The sequence below is a fragment of the Etheostoma cragini genome, chromosome 12 (assembly GCF_013103735.1).
Source record: "Etheostoma cragini isolate CJK2018 chromosome 12, CSU_Ecrag_1.0, whole genome shotgun sequence".
In the NCBI taxonomy this organism is placed as follows: domain Eukaryota; kingdom Metazoa; phylum Chordata; class Actinopteri; order Perciformes; family Percidae; genus Etheostoma; species Etheostoma cragini.
This window is the reverse complement of record NC_048418.1, coordinates 10,471,535-10,486,304: the sequence shown is the minus strand read 5'-3', so window position 1 is coordinate 10,486,304 and position 14,770 is coordinate 10,471,535. Positions and strand designations below refer to the sequence as shown.

At 38.0% G+C, this 14,770-nt stretch overlaps 1 protein-coding gene across 2 annotated transcripts in view; it reads left to right on the top strand.

Annotated features, from left to right (window-relative positions):
• The window catches only part of LOC117954397 (collagen alpha-1(XI) chain-like), an 87,174-nt gene that overhangs the window by 64,799 nt on the left and 7,605 nt on the right, over positions 1 to 14,770 (top strand). For both annotated transcript variants that reach the window (XM_034888158.1, XM_034888157.1), the window contains 12 exons: positions 851 to 958; positions 3,854 to 3,907; positions 4,331 to 4,384; positions 4,869 to 4,922; positions 5,183 to 5,236; positions 6,556 to 6,663; positions 6,839 to 6,892; positions 7,169 to 7,222; positions 8,051 to 8,104; positions 11,475 to 11,528; positions 13,996 to 14,103; positions 14,376 to 14,429. In XM_034888158.1, coding sequence (XP_034744049.1) covers positions 851 to 958; positions 3,854 to 3,907; positions 4,331 to 4,384; positions 4,869 to 4,922; positions 5,183 to 5,236; positions 6,556 to 6,663; positions 6,839 to 6,892; positions 7,169 to 7,222; positions 8,051 to 8,104; positions 11,475 to 11,528; positions 13,996 to 14,103; positions 14,376 to 14,429 — 810 coding nt within the window. The remainder of the gene's footprint in view (positions 1 to 850; positions 959 to 3,853; positions 3,908 to 4,330; positions 4,385 to 4,868; positions 4,923 to 5,182; positions 5,237 to 6,555; positions 6,664 to 6,838; positions 6,893 to 7,168; positions 7,223 to 8,050; positions 8,105 to 11,474; positions 11,529 to 13,995; positions 14,104 to 14,375; positions 14,430 to 14,770) is intronic.

Sequence of the window (14,770 nt, the reverse complement as noted above, 5' to 3'; positions counted from 1 at the left end):
CACCTTGTCTGCGACTCTTCCGTTCAAAGCTGTACTCATGCTGCCTGTAATCACGTAACATTTTGCTTTCTGTACTGCTCTTCATTCAGTACCAGCACCTGAGGCTGCCTACATATCCCAGGGCTCAGCGAAAGCTCCACAAGCACTTTCAAGTGCTGACATGCATTTGAACTAAAATCTCCCAGTTTGTCAGCACTTCGCTCCTGCCCTGTAGTCTCCCTTTTCTATCCTCTGTAGCCCTGTGCACCTCTGACTTCACAGATGAAGTCAACATCTTTCACATACCCTGTACTGTATCCTAGATTCCCTGATGAGGTGCTTTGGTACTCTAATCTGGATGTTGTTTTCCCAGGTAACCCAGCAGCACAGTGGCCCTAGGGCCCTTGATTTGTCCTCTAAATGGATACTTGAATAGCCCTTAAGATTTGCAGATAGACTCTAAACTTTAAATTATAGTGTAAATCTCTGGTAATGTGTTAGCCCTGAGATAGACCCCTGACCTGCCCCGGGTGCATGCTGGGAAAAGGTCCATCCCTCTCATGACCCTAAGCAAGAATATGTGGGTGTAGACAATGGATGGATGGAGGAAATTGCAATAAAATGGCTTTAGAAAAGGCATTAAGGTAAACTGTCCTAATCTGTGTTTGAATACAAGCCCAACCCACCCACCCTCCACCATGTGAGCTTGGACATATTCCATCACCTTAAAAAGGATTAAGAGGGCAGATAAATCCCATAAGGGGAAATTTGACTTAGATACCAGTGCTTGTGGACTTGCATTTGCCGAAGCTTTGGCTAATGATGTTCAGAATAATGATGTGTAGATTTAATGAACTTTGGCATCCCACAGGGCAGTGATGGTGAGTCTGGACCAAGAGGACAGCAGGGTATGTTTGGCCAGAAAGGAGATGAAGGAGCCAGAGGATTTCCAGGTCTACCAGGACCCATCGGGCTACAGGTAAGGTCGACATCTTTTACACCCCCCACCCCCACACACACACACATATATATATATATATATATATATATATATATACATACACACACACACTCACACACACACACACCCCGACACAAAAATTGATTTCTTTCCTCTCCTTCTCTAAAACACATGAAAACCAGATCACACAGCCTAGTAGATATGCACATCGCTTATCTACTCGACAGCTGGGGTAGAATAAGTTCCTCCACACCCCTCGAACCGACTTTTCACCACTACATTTCATCATTTACATTACATCAAAACAGAGCATCATTTATTAAAGCAGCCTCAGCTCCTAATAACACTTTTCATTGCTCGTGGGAAAGTAATGCTTTTTCCCCCTCAAGGACTTTCCGTTGCATAGACAGTGCTCAGAATCCATCACTACTGCTTACATTTTGCATTTGGCATTTTGCCGTGCCGTTAATAGTGGAGGGAAGGCTGCTGTTGGTTTTCCAGTTAGACTACAACATCATTATCAGGCAGTAAACCACTTCCTTCCAGTGGCCCCGGGCCCAAATAAGAGACCAGCTGTTATGGTAGCCTGTATTCAGTTAGATATTTTAATCAATGTATAGTATAAATGAATTTCTTTCTTGCAAATATGGCCATCAACAGTACTAATATCCTGGATGATTTAAAGAAAAAAGGCAGCAACTCCGAAGCAGGCAGGCTACAGGATGCTTTTGATACCAGGGTGGACACATGTATCAAACCTGTTAATCTACAAATAGTCGAGCACACCCTGCCTACACAAACATGGACCATGTAGAATAAAGGCTGTGTAGAAGAGGGGCATTCGAGGACTTTTCTCAATATACGACCAGCAGTTATATGTTCCACTTCAGCACACAGTAATCGTATTTATAATGGTAGTAGTTCATTGATTTGTAGAAAATACTTTTCTTTGAATCATCCACAAAGTATAAGAACCCATTTTGGTATTAAAATGAGACTACTAGAATGTAACATTGAGAGAAGAAGTAACACATTCCTACTCTTGCAAATTGCACAAGAGGAAAGGTAAAGCAATAAAATGTACCTTTCCTTGATTAAAAAAACTCAGGGGATTTTTGCAGATAAAACCTTACATAGTGGTTTTAACCAGTAGCTTGTAGTGGTTAAAGTTAACTAATGTAAGCCAAGTTTACGTAGATGTTGTTGTGTAACTGACATATCTGTGTCATTTCACTGACCCACTGATAGATAATCTCACTTAAGGAAACTTACTAAACAGTATAAAGTGTTGGCTTTTAAATTGTTTGATAAGGATGTAATACTACGATTCAAACAAAGCTTTACAGTATGTGATAACACACCATTCTAATTTGCTCTATTTAGCTCTCTTTTCCTCCAAACTGCAAGTGAAAGAAAGGCAAAAGAGCCCAGCATTGGCTTATGTAAGCCAAATGAGCTGAAGTTGAAGAAACTTGCTTTGGTGGCAATGAATAATGAAACAGCACATTTTAGAATATCTAAAAGTCAATTATCCAAGGACTCATTGAGGATGAAATTAGAGCAAAGCCCTGCTGGTCAATAGGGCCAGATAACGTTGTTATTAAGTGCAATTGGGTTTTAATTGGGCATAATGCACTCCATCGCCACTCTTTTAATTATGTTTAGCTAAGCTGCCCTTCAGTAGATGGCAGCAGGCACTGTGAGCTCAGCTATTCTTAATTATCTTTAGCATTAATGATTTTTGACTATGGGGAATGAATGCCTTCAGTTTAAAAGGCTTCCATCATTTAGGCCTTTGTTTGCCATGGACTATGGAGTTTTTGATGAGTGGATGCGTTGTTCAGATCCAAAGGTTAAGATGTGAATGAAAATGGGAATTAATAACAGATTTTATTACGCCAGGCTAGTCTGGTAAATAAAGGTAAGTATTAATTCATAGGGAACCATGTATTTATTTGCTCTGACATGTAAGCCAAAGAGTCGTTATGTGCATATTTATCTGTTTGTGTGGATGCTAATTTAACTCACAATACACCTCTTCTTACCGGACTTCTAATCCATTAGTAGATTTTTCAAAGAAGTCTAACGTCAAGCATTGATCAAGGGCCTGTCACATCCAAACATAATGCATGAAATAATTTGATGCTTAATTTATTTTTCCATTCTTACTAAGCTCATGCTTTATTACTGTGACTAAAGTCTCAGGCAGAATCTGTTATAAAGTAGCCTTCTCTGCCATTCCAGAGGTACATTAAATCAACAAAATGGGCTGAAACTAAACATATGTGATCTCAGTGATGGATTTCCATGTCATTTTGGTTTTACAGTAACTTATCATTACCGCGGCTTTCCACCCACTTATTGAATATGCATGCTCCATCATCAGAGCTTAACTAACAAATAATAACTGTAATTATTCAGATAGACAATAAGCAACAATAGCAAATGAGAGCACCTTCATTTGTGTCACACATACTGTATACCTTCCCTAGTTGTATTCAAACTGTTTTAGTCAAACATGATGGAATCCCAAAACTGGACAATACGCACCACCTGCACCGTCCTCTTTGTTTCTACTTTTCTGTAGACACAGATGGATGGAGCTCCCCCCCCTGTAATTTACACAGGCTGATTATACCCAAGCATCTCATACCCTTTAATTACAATAGGTGTCCTTTTTGACTAATTGTGTTTACACCACACTCAGCTCTGCTTGTATTAATGCATTCACCTTCACATTGTATTCTAAAGCTCACCATTCAATACACATCATCTGTTAGTACCTATTAATGAGCAGCACAGATGTATTTTCTGCTCCTGTTGGTGGATTTTCTAATGTGCCGTTTTGTCTCATTTACTGCTACACATTACCATTTTTTTCTTTATTCTGAACAACATGTGCCTTCTTTGCAGGGTTTGCCTGGCCCTCCTGGTGAGAAGGGAGAGAATGGAGACGTTGGACCAATGGTGAGTTTTTCCTCTGTTGCAGCGATTCATATAGTTTTCATGTACAAGCCTGACACGTGGGAAATTGTGCTGAAATGTTGGCTCGCGGCTGCGGTTGGCAACTCCTCAAGCCAATTAGCAGATCTTTTGAATTTGCGAGACATGTATTGACACAAACGTTTCTACTGGTGAAAAATGCTCTGTTCCCATGCAGTATGTTTTTTTTTTAATCTTATAGCACTTATTCATTTTACAAATTCTCTGAATATAGCACTAAAGGGTGGTGGCTAAACAAATACCAAAAATAAGCATTACAGCACTGGCTGATTCTTTGGGATTTATTTTTTACTGTGAAAGTTATACATTCAGTTTGCCTTCTGCAGCATATAGAAAGCTATATTGGCACGAGTACTATACTAACAAAACTTCTATTTTTGCTGACAGGGTCCACCTGGTCCTCCTGGCCCCAGAGGTCCTCAGGGTTCCAGCGGTGCCAACGTAAGTCTGAGTGTTTTTCTTTTTTCTTGACGGGCTTCATTCATACTCACACATAGGGCTGAGTGCTGATTTCAATACTTTTCAGGTACCTACCGAATTACCTCTAAAGTATGAAGTTCCCAAAAATGCCTCGTCATTGAATACCCAAATTCAATACCTAAGGAGTAAATCTCCTCACCATACACCAACAATAATGTTTGTGATTTGCTGTCTAACGTTACACGTTGCAGAGGCAGGCAGGAAAAATTTGCTACATTATGCAGAGAGACGGGGCTCATGTTTTGTTATGATGTTGTAATTTCTATATTTTTATGAAATCGCTATTGAATAAAGTAGCATTTAGTAACCATTATCAAAGTCTCGGGATCGGTACTGATCATTGTTTTAAAGATACCCAGCCCCACTCAAATATTTTTGTCAATCAAAAGCACACAATTTTCTCATATGAATCGTACTACCTTAAATGTTCTCGATTTATCCACAGGGAGCTCAAGGTCCTCCCGGTGGTATTGGTGCAATGGGAGGTGTTGGTGAGAAGGTAAGAATCAACGTCCAGACGATTGTGGAAGCACTTGTTAAAACGTTTTGTTTTAAAATAAATCAATTCTTTGGAATGTTTCTCTTTCTTCTCTTCCAGGGCGCTGCCATTTTTAGTACCATGTAATGCATAAAATAGTGTGTGTGTTTGACATTAAAGTAGATGTACAAACCAGTTAGTCAGCTGATAACACTATCTGGATTGTTCAATGCGAGCGTGATACGTCCACATTTTTACTAATTTTCCCTGTGATCTAACAGGGAGAAACCGGTGAAGCTGGAAACCCAGGATCAGTTGGAGAGCCAGGGATTGCAGTAAGTATAGTGTGTTAAAATACTGATGATTTCATTTCAGAGGGCATTAGATATTTTCAAAAACAAGATAACTGATCATTTATACATGTGGAATAGCATTTAGAATGCATGGCTAGTAGCACAACACACTATCCGGCTTTTTGTCCTGGTGTACATACTATTCAATATAGTGTGCAATTGGGAATTGTTTAAAAAATCATTCTGTGAACAGAAAGTCTGTGAGTGCAGCTAATTAAGTTGTGTTCATTTAGATGTCTACTTGCGGGGTTCCACCTCTGTCTTACTGCAGGCTAATGTGTAGCAATGCTAGCAACCTTAGGGCTTTTTAGCAGATAATTAGCTCCACCTCCACTGTTGGAGTTGCTATTAATCTAACCTCCTGTACGAGGCAGTTATTAGAGGCAAAAGTCAGACTATGCCAGGAGTTATTTTGTATGAAAAAAAGCATCACAATAGCTTGGAGGTGTTCCCCATAGTACACTTTGTTGTTTAGTGTCTCCAAAATGAGTGTTAAATGACCAGATGTTCACTTTATCCTAACTCATTTGACATCAACTTACTAACTCTATCACCTGCATTACTCCATATGATATGCACAACATCAGTTTCATCATGCAGCATCGGTGCAACAAAAATGCCTCTGCTCTTTACTTTTCAGTGGTAAAAATCATGATTAGGTCGTCACAAATCAGAGCGGTGCCATTGATCTACACACTGGTTGTGTAGATCATGGAGGCCTCACCTTAGTTATAGGTATGGGCTTGAGTCTGAGTCCATCACGTTGTATTCGGGTATCAGCAGGCTGCTGTGTATCTGTGAACAGGGACAGGTAGACCCACCCTGTGTTGCACGTCACATCAAGTTCAATTTTAAAGGTGCCATGCTGGCATCGACTGAGACTTGCTCTGTTTTAATGGGCCAATTAACGATTTTGGGCTCGTCATTACTCTCCAACTGCTGCTCTTAGTCCTTAGCCAACACTTTAAGACACTGACACTATTACTAGAGCAAACAAAATGATATGATAACAACAGGACCTCATTCAATGGATCAAAATAGGGTTTAAAGTAAATTAAAGTTAAAATTAAACTCCACAGCAGATGAAAACAGCTTCATTTATGGACTTTTTGTTTCAGCTCTAAGAGCAATACGAGTTCTTTTTAGAGACAGTTTGGTGCATGTTTTGATGCCAGTTGGTAATGGACAGGTTTGATAACACATATGCCCCGTGCCTTATTTTAGCCTGCTGTTGTCAAAAAAGTGTGGATGGCTTTACGTGGTCTTCCCTGTGACATGCCTGTGATACGTTTTTTCCACAGGGACCCAGAGGTGAGACTGGTGAGAAGGGAGAAACCGGCCCACCCGGTGCGGCTGGACCCGCCGGCCCCCGCGGACCCTCTGGAGATGACGGTCCTAAGGGCAACCCCGTATGTCCCGTCCACTGTCACACACACAGCCATGACTGATGCATTCTTTAAGCTGTCAGCTGCAGAACCACTGTCACATTTCTCAGTCGAGCTGTCTTCTGTCAGACATGTTGTCGACACAATGTCAAATATCTGAGTCAAGCTCAGTCTTCTCAGCGTCTCCGTCTGTCTGCAGGGTCCTGTTGGCTTCCCAGGAGACCCTGGTCCCCCTGGTGAGACTGGTGCTGCTGTAAGTGCTAAATTTATCCCTCAATCAATTTTATGTTTAGGATGATGTACCATTCAGTGAGTAGAAATACTGTACATGCCTTTATTATCAATATCGTTTTTGTCTTTTTAATGGGACATTCTGGATTTCCCCATTTTGTGTAGGATGATGTTTTTATTGTTTGTATGTAAATGTATTAAATGTGGCATTAATGTAGACCCTGCCATTAATATAGATCATGCGTTGCAGTACAGTATAGGAGCTGACTAATGCTGTCATTCGTGTATTTTCTTTTAGGGTCTTGACGGTTTAGCAGGTGACAAAGGAGACGATGGAGAGGCTGGACAACCGGTAAGTCCTATGTAATCTGAAATTGTAAAAACGTGTAAACATATCAATATATCCAGCCACTCACATTCAGCCACTAAACTTGTGACACAATGATGTGCAAGAATACAGCAAGATAAATTCCTTAATGTGTGCAGTAACCTGAGAATGCAGAATATTTTGAATTAGCAGCATTTCCAATCCAGCAGATCCAAGAAAGAAAAGTTCAGATGATTGACTGGAAACACCAGACTATAATTTTCTATATCAATTTATTAACAGCTTTTGAAATAACAAAACTTCACATTAGATTATATTTCAAATTCAAATAATTATTTAATAATAACATGTATATATAAATATAATAATTTATTTATTTTACAGGTCCATATTTTTCTAAAAATTATTATATTTCTTGTAAAGAACTGTGTAATATAGTAATATAGAGACAATAGAACAAGTGTTCAACTGTTGCAAATCCAATTACTTAATTAACTCTAATAATTTGGTAGCAAACCTTGAGCCAGTGTAGAGCAGGGCCGCTGAATATTTTGAATTAGCAGCATTTTGTTTATCTAGTAATTGAACTATGGGTAATTTTCAACATTCAGAATGTAAAAAAGGTGTACAAAAGTGAAATGAAACTTCTAGCAGTGTAATTTGAAATCATGTTGCAGATAATTGCACATTTTAAATTCAGCTCTGTTGAAATCAAAACAGATGTAACTATATGGTGAAAGGGGCGTGAAATAATCCCAAAAATGACAATTATCACAAGGGATATCTCATTAGGTAACAACACTTTTTAGTTTTTGTGAAGTGGAGTTAAGTGTTCCATCTACTCTATTTTAGGGCCCTCCAGGTCCATCTGGTGAGGCTGGAGTACCAGGACCTCCTGGCAAAAGGGTGAGTACATGTCTAAAATGATGCAGGAAAAGATACTTCTGCTAGCTCTTGAGATGTTCTCTATTTTTAGATTCACAGTGCTCTTACAGGTTTTTCAAGCTATTACCCACTGCAGAGTGATATACATTGATGATAGCGTTATATGTTTGGAATTTAAATTATTATTTACTGTATATGTTTGACAGTAAATGGTGCCCCTTAGGTAAACTGTGTGTGTGTGTGTGTGTGTGTGTGTGTGTGTTTGGAATAGCCAGTAATTGCAGGCAGAGATCAGCCTGTAAGAGAATATTGAAACATCATGAGATTGACTTGAAATCTGCTGCTCCTAATGACGGGAAATGAGTGTGTCATTTTAATTTCTGGCGCTCAATGTCCCCTCTGTCACATCAGACTTGAACTGACATTATTTCATTTCACTAGCATGGCATTTTTATGATGCATTTCATTTACTGTAATACTGTTTTACAGTTAGCAATAAAGCATTTGATTAATGTACAGTATGAAAGGCTGGCACAATATGGCAAGGGAGAACAGAAACTGATTTTTAGTTCTGTTTATTTAAGCCAAAATGATGCACGATAAAGTGTAACTTATCCTCCAGAGTACAAACCGGCTCTGCTGCCATCTCTGTATATTAATACAAACATAGTATACAGTAAGTATACAATGCAGCTCTTGTATGTTATACTAATGCATGAACACATTTTCTTTTAATGAATAAGCAGTGATAGAAAATAGATATATTTACTAGTGCTGTCAGTGCTGTCGCGTTATTAACGGTGTTAACGCGAAACCCATTTTAACGGTGTCAATTGTTTTATCGCGAGATTCATTTTCTTTTTGACCTAGCAAAACTTTGTAGTTTTTTCACATGCTGTTGCAACAACTAGTAACGTTAGACTAACTGCAACACCTCACCAGATCTAGCTAGACCGGAAACAAAACAACAGGCACGCCGCACACACTTGTTTGGGCTTGCGAGCCAGAGCAGTAACATTACGTTTTGAGTGGATGGCGAGCGTATAACGCCGAAATGGATGCCAATACGATTCTGAATGGAAACTTTTTAAAAGTTGCCAAATGGTTTGATTGACGAGACCAAAGTGATCTGTGTATTTTGTCATTGTGAACTGAGCGATCATCTCAGCCCATCCAGTCTGAAATAAAGCTTGATGGCCAAGCACACAGCTGATACAAATTCTCCGCCCCCTTGTCAAAGTATTTTTCCTCCTTTTATTGATGGACAGTGTCACATTGTGTGAGAAATTATTTGCTCCAAGTGAGAATGTTACATGTGAAATTGAATACTATAGTAGCCTTTATGTCAATGTTGTTTTCAATAAAAACACATTTGCAAAAGGCAAGCCGATCTACTTTTCCATGTTGATAAGAGCATTAAAATGAGAAAAATAATGGGACAAAAAGATATTAAGGGACATTTCGAATAGATACAAAATGTACCATTAATTGCAAGTTAAATATGACATTAATGCGATTTAATCGCGATTTATAAATTGTTTGAATTGTTTAATTGTTTGACAGCACTAATATTTACTCAAGTACTGTACATATTTGAGGTCTGTGTATTTTACTCCCATTTTTTGCTACTTTCTAATCTCTTCTGCACTACATTTCAGAAGGAAATGTTGTACTTTTGACCCCCTACCATTTATTTGACAGCTATAGTTATTCGTTACTTTTCAGACAAAGATTTTTTTTTTTTTTTAGAGTTTTTTTGGGGGGCATTTTTAGGCCATTATTTTCACAGGCCAGATGAAGACATGAAAGGCCGCAGGTCGGTGTCAAACCCACGGCCGCTGCATCAAGGCGTAAACCTTTATATATGTGCGCCTGCTCTACCATCTGAGCTAACCTGGCCACATTCAGACTAAGGTTTTACATTATAAAACATTATTACCTCATTTAGATTACTAAATAAATTGCTAAAGATTAAGCCAGTGGTTCCTAACCTTTTTGGTTTGTGACCATTTACAAAAACAATGTTTACTCGGGACTTCCTGTTTTGTTTTTAGATATCTAGTTGTTCAGATGGTTTCACTGAAATAACTGTTTGCGTTTCATACAAGTTAAAGCTATCCAGTGTTTTTACAAAAACGCAACACTTAAAGGAAAAAATAAAGGAATACAAGTTTGTTTATTAATTAATAATCTCAAAACCAATCAGATTTGTGCCCACTGGAAGGTCCCAACTAGATTAGCAGTCACTGGACTAACCTACCTACTGTAAACAATGTTAATAAAACTTGCTCTGCCTTGACCAACTCCAACAGTAAAAGGCTACTTTGATGCATCAGTATGATATTACAGTATATCATTCACGGGGGTCATTTTGCTGGGGAACAAGCACTTTTAAGACTTTAAGTACATTGTACTTACTGATATTCGTATACTAGTAGAGGATCTGAATACTTCTTCCACGACTAAAAAAGGAATGAAGCCATGTATTGCACTAATCTACATTGCCATTTTCGTGCCATTTTTTGTGGTACTTCACTGCCAAAATTGTTCTTTGTTTAGCATCAGACACACTTGTTTATTTGTTTTCCTGCAATTAAAATGCAGGCTTGGACGTTTTAAAAAGTAGGTATGGTAAACACTTTTTAGACCCACAATTTGCATTCCGAGGGATACCATACAGGTGACAGAGACTACAGAACAAATTAGACCCCAGCTCCATGTCCATATAAATGGACTTGGCAAAATTATTTTTTCCCCAAGGTAATTCGAGATCTCTTTCCCAATATCTCTAAGAAATTGACTCAGGTTTGGTGCTCATTGATGCATGCGTCTTCTTGTCTACATTAGCACACACACACACACAGACACACACACACACACACACACACACACACACACACACACACACACAAATGCACATACACAGTTGCCAGGGCTCATAACCTACATTGAAGACCGATGGCTTTTGTTTGGTCTATTTGATTATGGTTCCTAATGGCAAATGACAGCCCACTTACGTACAAGGTTTTGACCAGAGGCTGTTTGGAGAAAATGCTGATGTGCTTTTAGCTCAGTATGTTTGGAATGTAGGGCAATTTGCTTGCACTGATGTTGCCTGGACCTGGAAAACTCTCTCTCTTCGAAAAAAGATTCAAGGTCAGAGGATGCATCAGCTGAACAATTAGTATGAACATGAAACTACTGCTGGTCAGCATATGTTGAAGAACTCGCTTTTAGAGAATATTGACCTATTTTGTGTTATTTTTAATATATTTATGCAAAAGGTTTTGACATGAGGGAGAACAGTTATTAAGGTAGTTTCTTTAATTACAATGGTATATATGAATTATTCATGTGAAAACAAATTGCATTTTGTTGTTGTTTTCCTCAGGGAACTGTTGGACCAGCAGGTCAGGAGGGCAGACAAGGAGAAAAGGGATCCAAGGTAAGTTTCTAACCATCTGACATTATCTTTACTTTTACACACAACAATCACCTAATAGTATTGTAGATCTTGTTCTTTCTGGGATCAGGGTTGGATAATTGTACGGAAGCAAATGAAGGCCTTAATTTGAATCTTATAAGCAACTGAATACCTATTTGTGAAATGTTATCGCTACTGAATATTTAAAATTTAAATTTAAACACCACTGAATTTACTTTAAAAGCCATCTATCTCAATTCATGTCTACAGTATATGTTCACAGGTTCACAAAGTGTCAAACTGCTATATTATATGTTTTATTATAAGAAGCTCAAATTCAATTGATCAAGTCAAAATGATCAAATTGGATTGGTGAAATTCAGACACTAACCTGGATAATCAATCAAATTAAATTAAGACCTGATAGGACAAAGGTCTGATTTAATTTGCTGTCAGTCACGTGATCCAAGAAAGGAAAGTTCAGATGATTGACTGGAAACACCAGACTATAATTTTCTATATCAATTTATAAACATCTTTTGAAATAACAAAACTTCACATTAGATTATATTTCAAATTCAAATAATTATTTAATAATAATATATAAATAAAAATTATAATTTATTTATTTTACAGGTCCATATTTTTCTAATAATTATTATATTTCTTGTAAAGAACTGTGTAATATAGTAATATAGAGACAATAGAACAAGTGTTAAACTGTTGCAAATCCAATTACTTAATTAACTCTAATAATTTGGTAGCAAACCTTGAGCCAGTGTAGAGCAGGGCCGCTGAATATGCCAAAATGTGAAATTTGTCTACAGGGAGCACGTCATTACTACACTGTATGGAGAATCACTTTCAATTAATGAATCAATATTTACATGGGTTTAAATAAAGATTTTCCAGTAATTAGTGTTATTTCCAGGAAACTTCCTAAGAAATTAAACACTTTGAATAAGGTGTTATCAATAAAAATATTAGTATTAATATTATATTAGTGGTAAAATGTCACAATTTGGTATTAAAGGAGCCCTTTGAAGTCTTTAAACAAACTAAAGTTACGTTTACATTCAGTATTGCATCGTGTGTATCCTTGAGGTTAAACAAGTGCGTTGCCACCCTCATACAACACACCATTGTGTACATCCATGTTTAGCAGCTTGCAGGTTTTTCTTCTCAACCTTTGCTGGTGTATTACTCCATATCTTGTGTGTGTTACCACCACTTGTATATTAGTGGTGCAGTGGGACACCGTTAGTAGGACTGTGTGTCGAGTGCATGCACAAGATAAACAAAGCGGGGATCCGTGCATAGAAAAACAGCTTTGGAATCTGAATCGCCTGTCTTTGCTTCCATAAATGCCTGCCAGACTTTGCTGCCTAAAAGGCAATTAATACAAACATGAAACGAAATGTCTGTAATGATATCAAGGGCAAAGTAACACTTATCTAAACCAGTTCCTGTAATATCCTGCTCTGGTGTACATTTATGTGTTCACCTCGGATCCTGTAGGTTTAAAAAAGCAAAGAAGCAGTGGGGTTTCTCGAGGCTATCAGCGGATTTGATTACTTTGTTAAACATGCTAGCGCTTGCACAGTTGATGACCATCAAATAGGTAGAATCTTTGTACGCCTTAAAGAAATTGTTATTCTCCAAATCAGTCGGCCTGAAGGGAAGCACAGATAGAAAACCTGACAAATCTCAAACATATCCTCACTCTTTCGTTTCTTCTTTGTTGTTCTCCATCACACACACACAAACACAAACACACACACACACACACACACACACACACAAATATACAGAGTACACATTCTATCCACTTTCAGATAAAGGATTACAGTTGATTTGATGGAGACAAGGCAAAGCCTGCATGTTGATCCTTAAGTGTCAAACAAAGGCCTAATTGGTTGTCAGAGACATTTAATCCCCTCCTCCTATCATCCTAGTTAATGTGACATCTCGGAAACTTCAACACATAAAAACTCAGAGACAACAGACGAAAGCTGGTAACATTTTATCTGTTTGAATGTCGCAAATCCTCGATACATTCCAATCTGTTTAGTGGAGGGAACACATTGCATAATATTGGACAGTGTGACTTCTGGATCTATGATTGCTTTAATTATCAAGTGGGATAGAGGTTTAAGGATACCATGTGGAGATTTTGAGCACCAGTATCCCTGTGGAGCAATGTTTTTAAGAGTGAGTCCTGCTTTTGTTTATGTCTGCTTCATAAGGACACACTTATATATGAACACAATGTCAAAAAGATCAGCTTTTGTAAGGAAAAAAATGCATTCTCATTCGCAAGACTCAAGGATAAACAAAATGACATTGTGTTTTAGTTAGAAACACAGAATGTAATTTTGTTGCTCTTTGTTCACAAAAAAACTGCAAACACTACCTTTAAGCACCCAGACATGTATGTGCCGGAGACAGTGAAAAGGAGTACTTGATATTTAGTTGTGATGTTTTACAGGGTGAAGCTGGAGCTGAGGGCCCTGTTGGGAAAACTGGACCTGTGGGACCTCAGGGGTCTGCTGGAAAGGCTGGTCCCGAGGGACTGCGTGGAATCCCTGGCCCTGTTGTAAGTACATTTTGCTCAGAAAAATCTGTAATTTTTTTGCCACAGGTTTCACATGATATTCTGATTGAAATGCTACATCTCGGAATTTAATAAATGGAATAAATCAGATGATTGAAAGTTAATCTTGTATTAAAACTACAATTTTAATATCATGGGTACCTTTTGGACATGTATTGATTCTTAAAATACAGTTTAGTAACTATAATAACTAGTATTTAGATTATTCTCATGTTATTTGCCAAATACTGTAATTATTATGTCTTTATTTTCAGGGTGAGCAAGGACTGCCTGGTGCTTCTGGTCAAGATGGCCCTCCAGGACCTATGGTAAGATATGTTCTCCCACCTGCTCAATAAAACAGGAGTTGTAGTTATTGTTCAGTCAAAACATGGGACACTACAGTACTGTTTGCCCACTCCTTGTTTAAAAGTTTGCATGCTTTTAGCCAAATAAAGGACAATGGTCATCTGAAAAAGTTTTTTATGGTTCAATATACCAGGTTTTGGTGATAACAATACAGTGTTATAATGCTGTAACAATTAAATGATTAGTTGATAGGACAGAAAATGAAGTCATTTTAGTCATCATGAAAAGAAAAATGCTAAACATTTCCTGGTTCCGGTCTCTTAAATGTAAGAATTTGCATTTTTGGACTGTTGGTCAGATA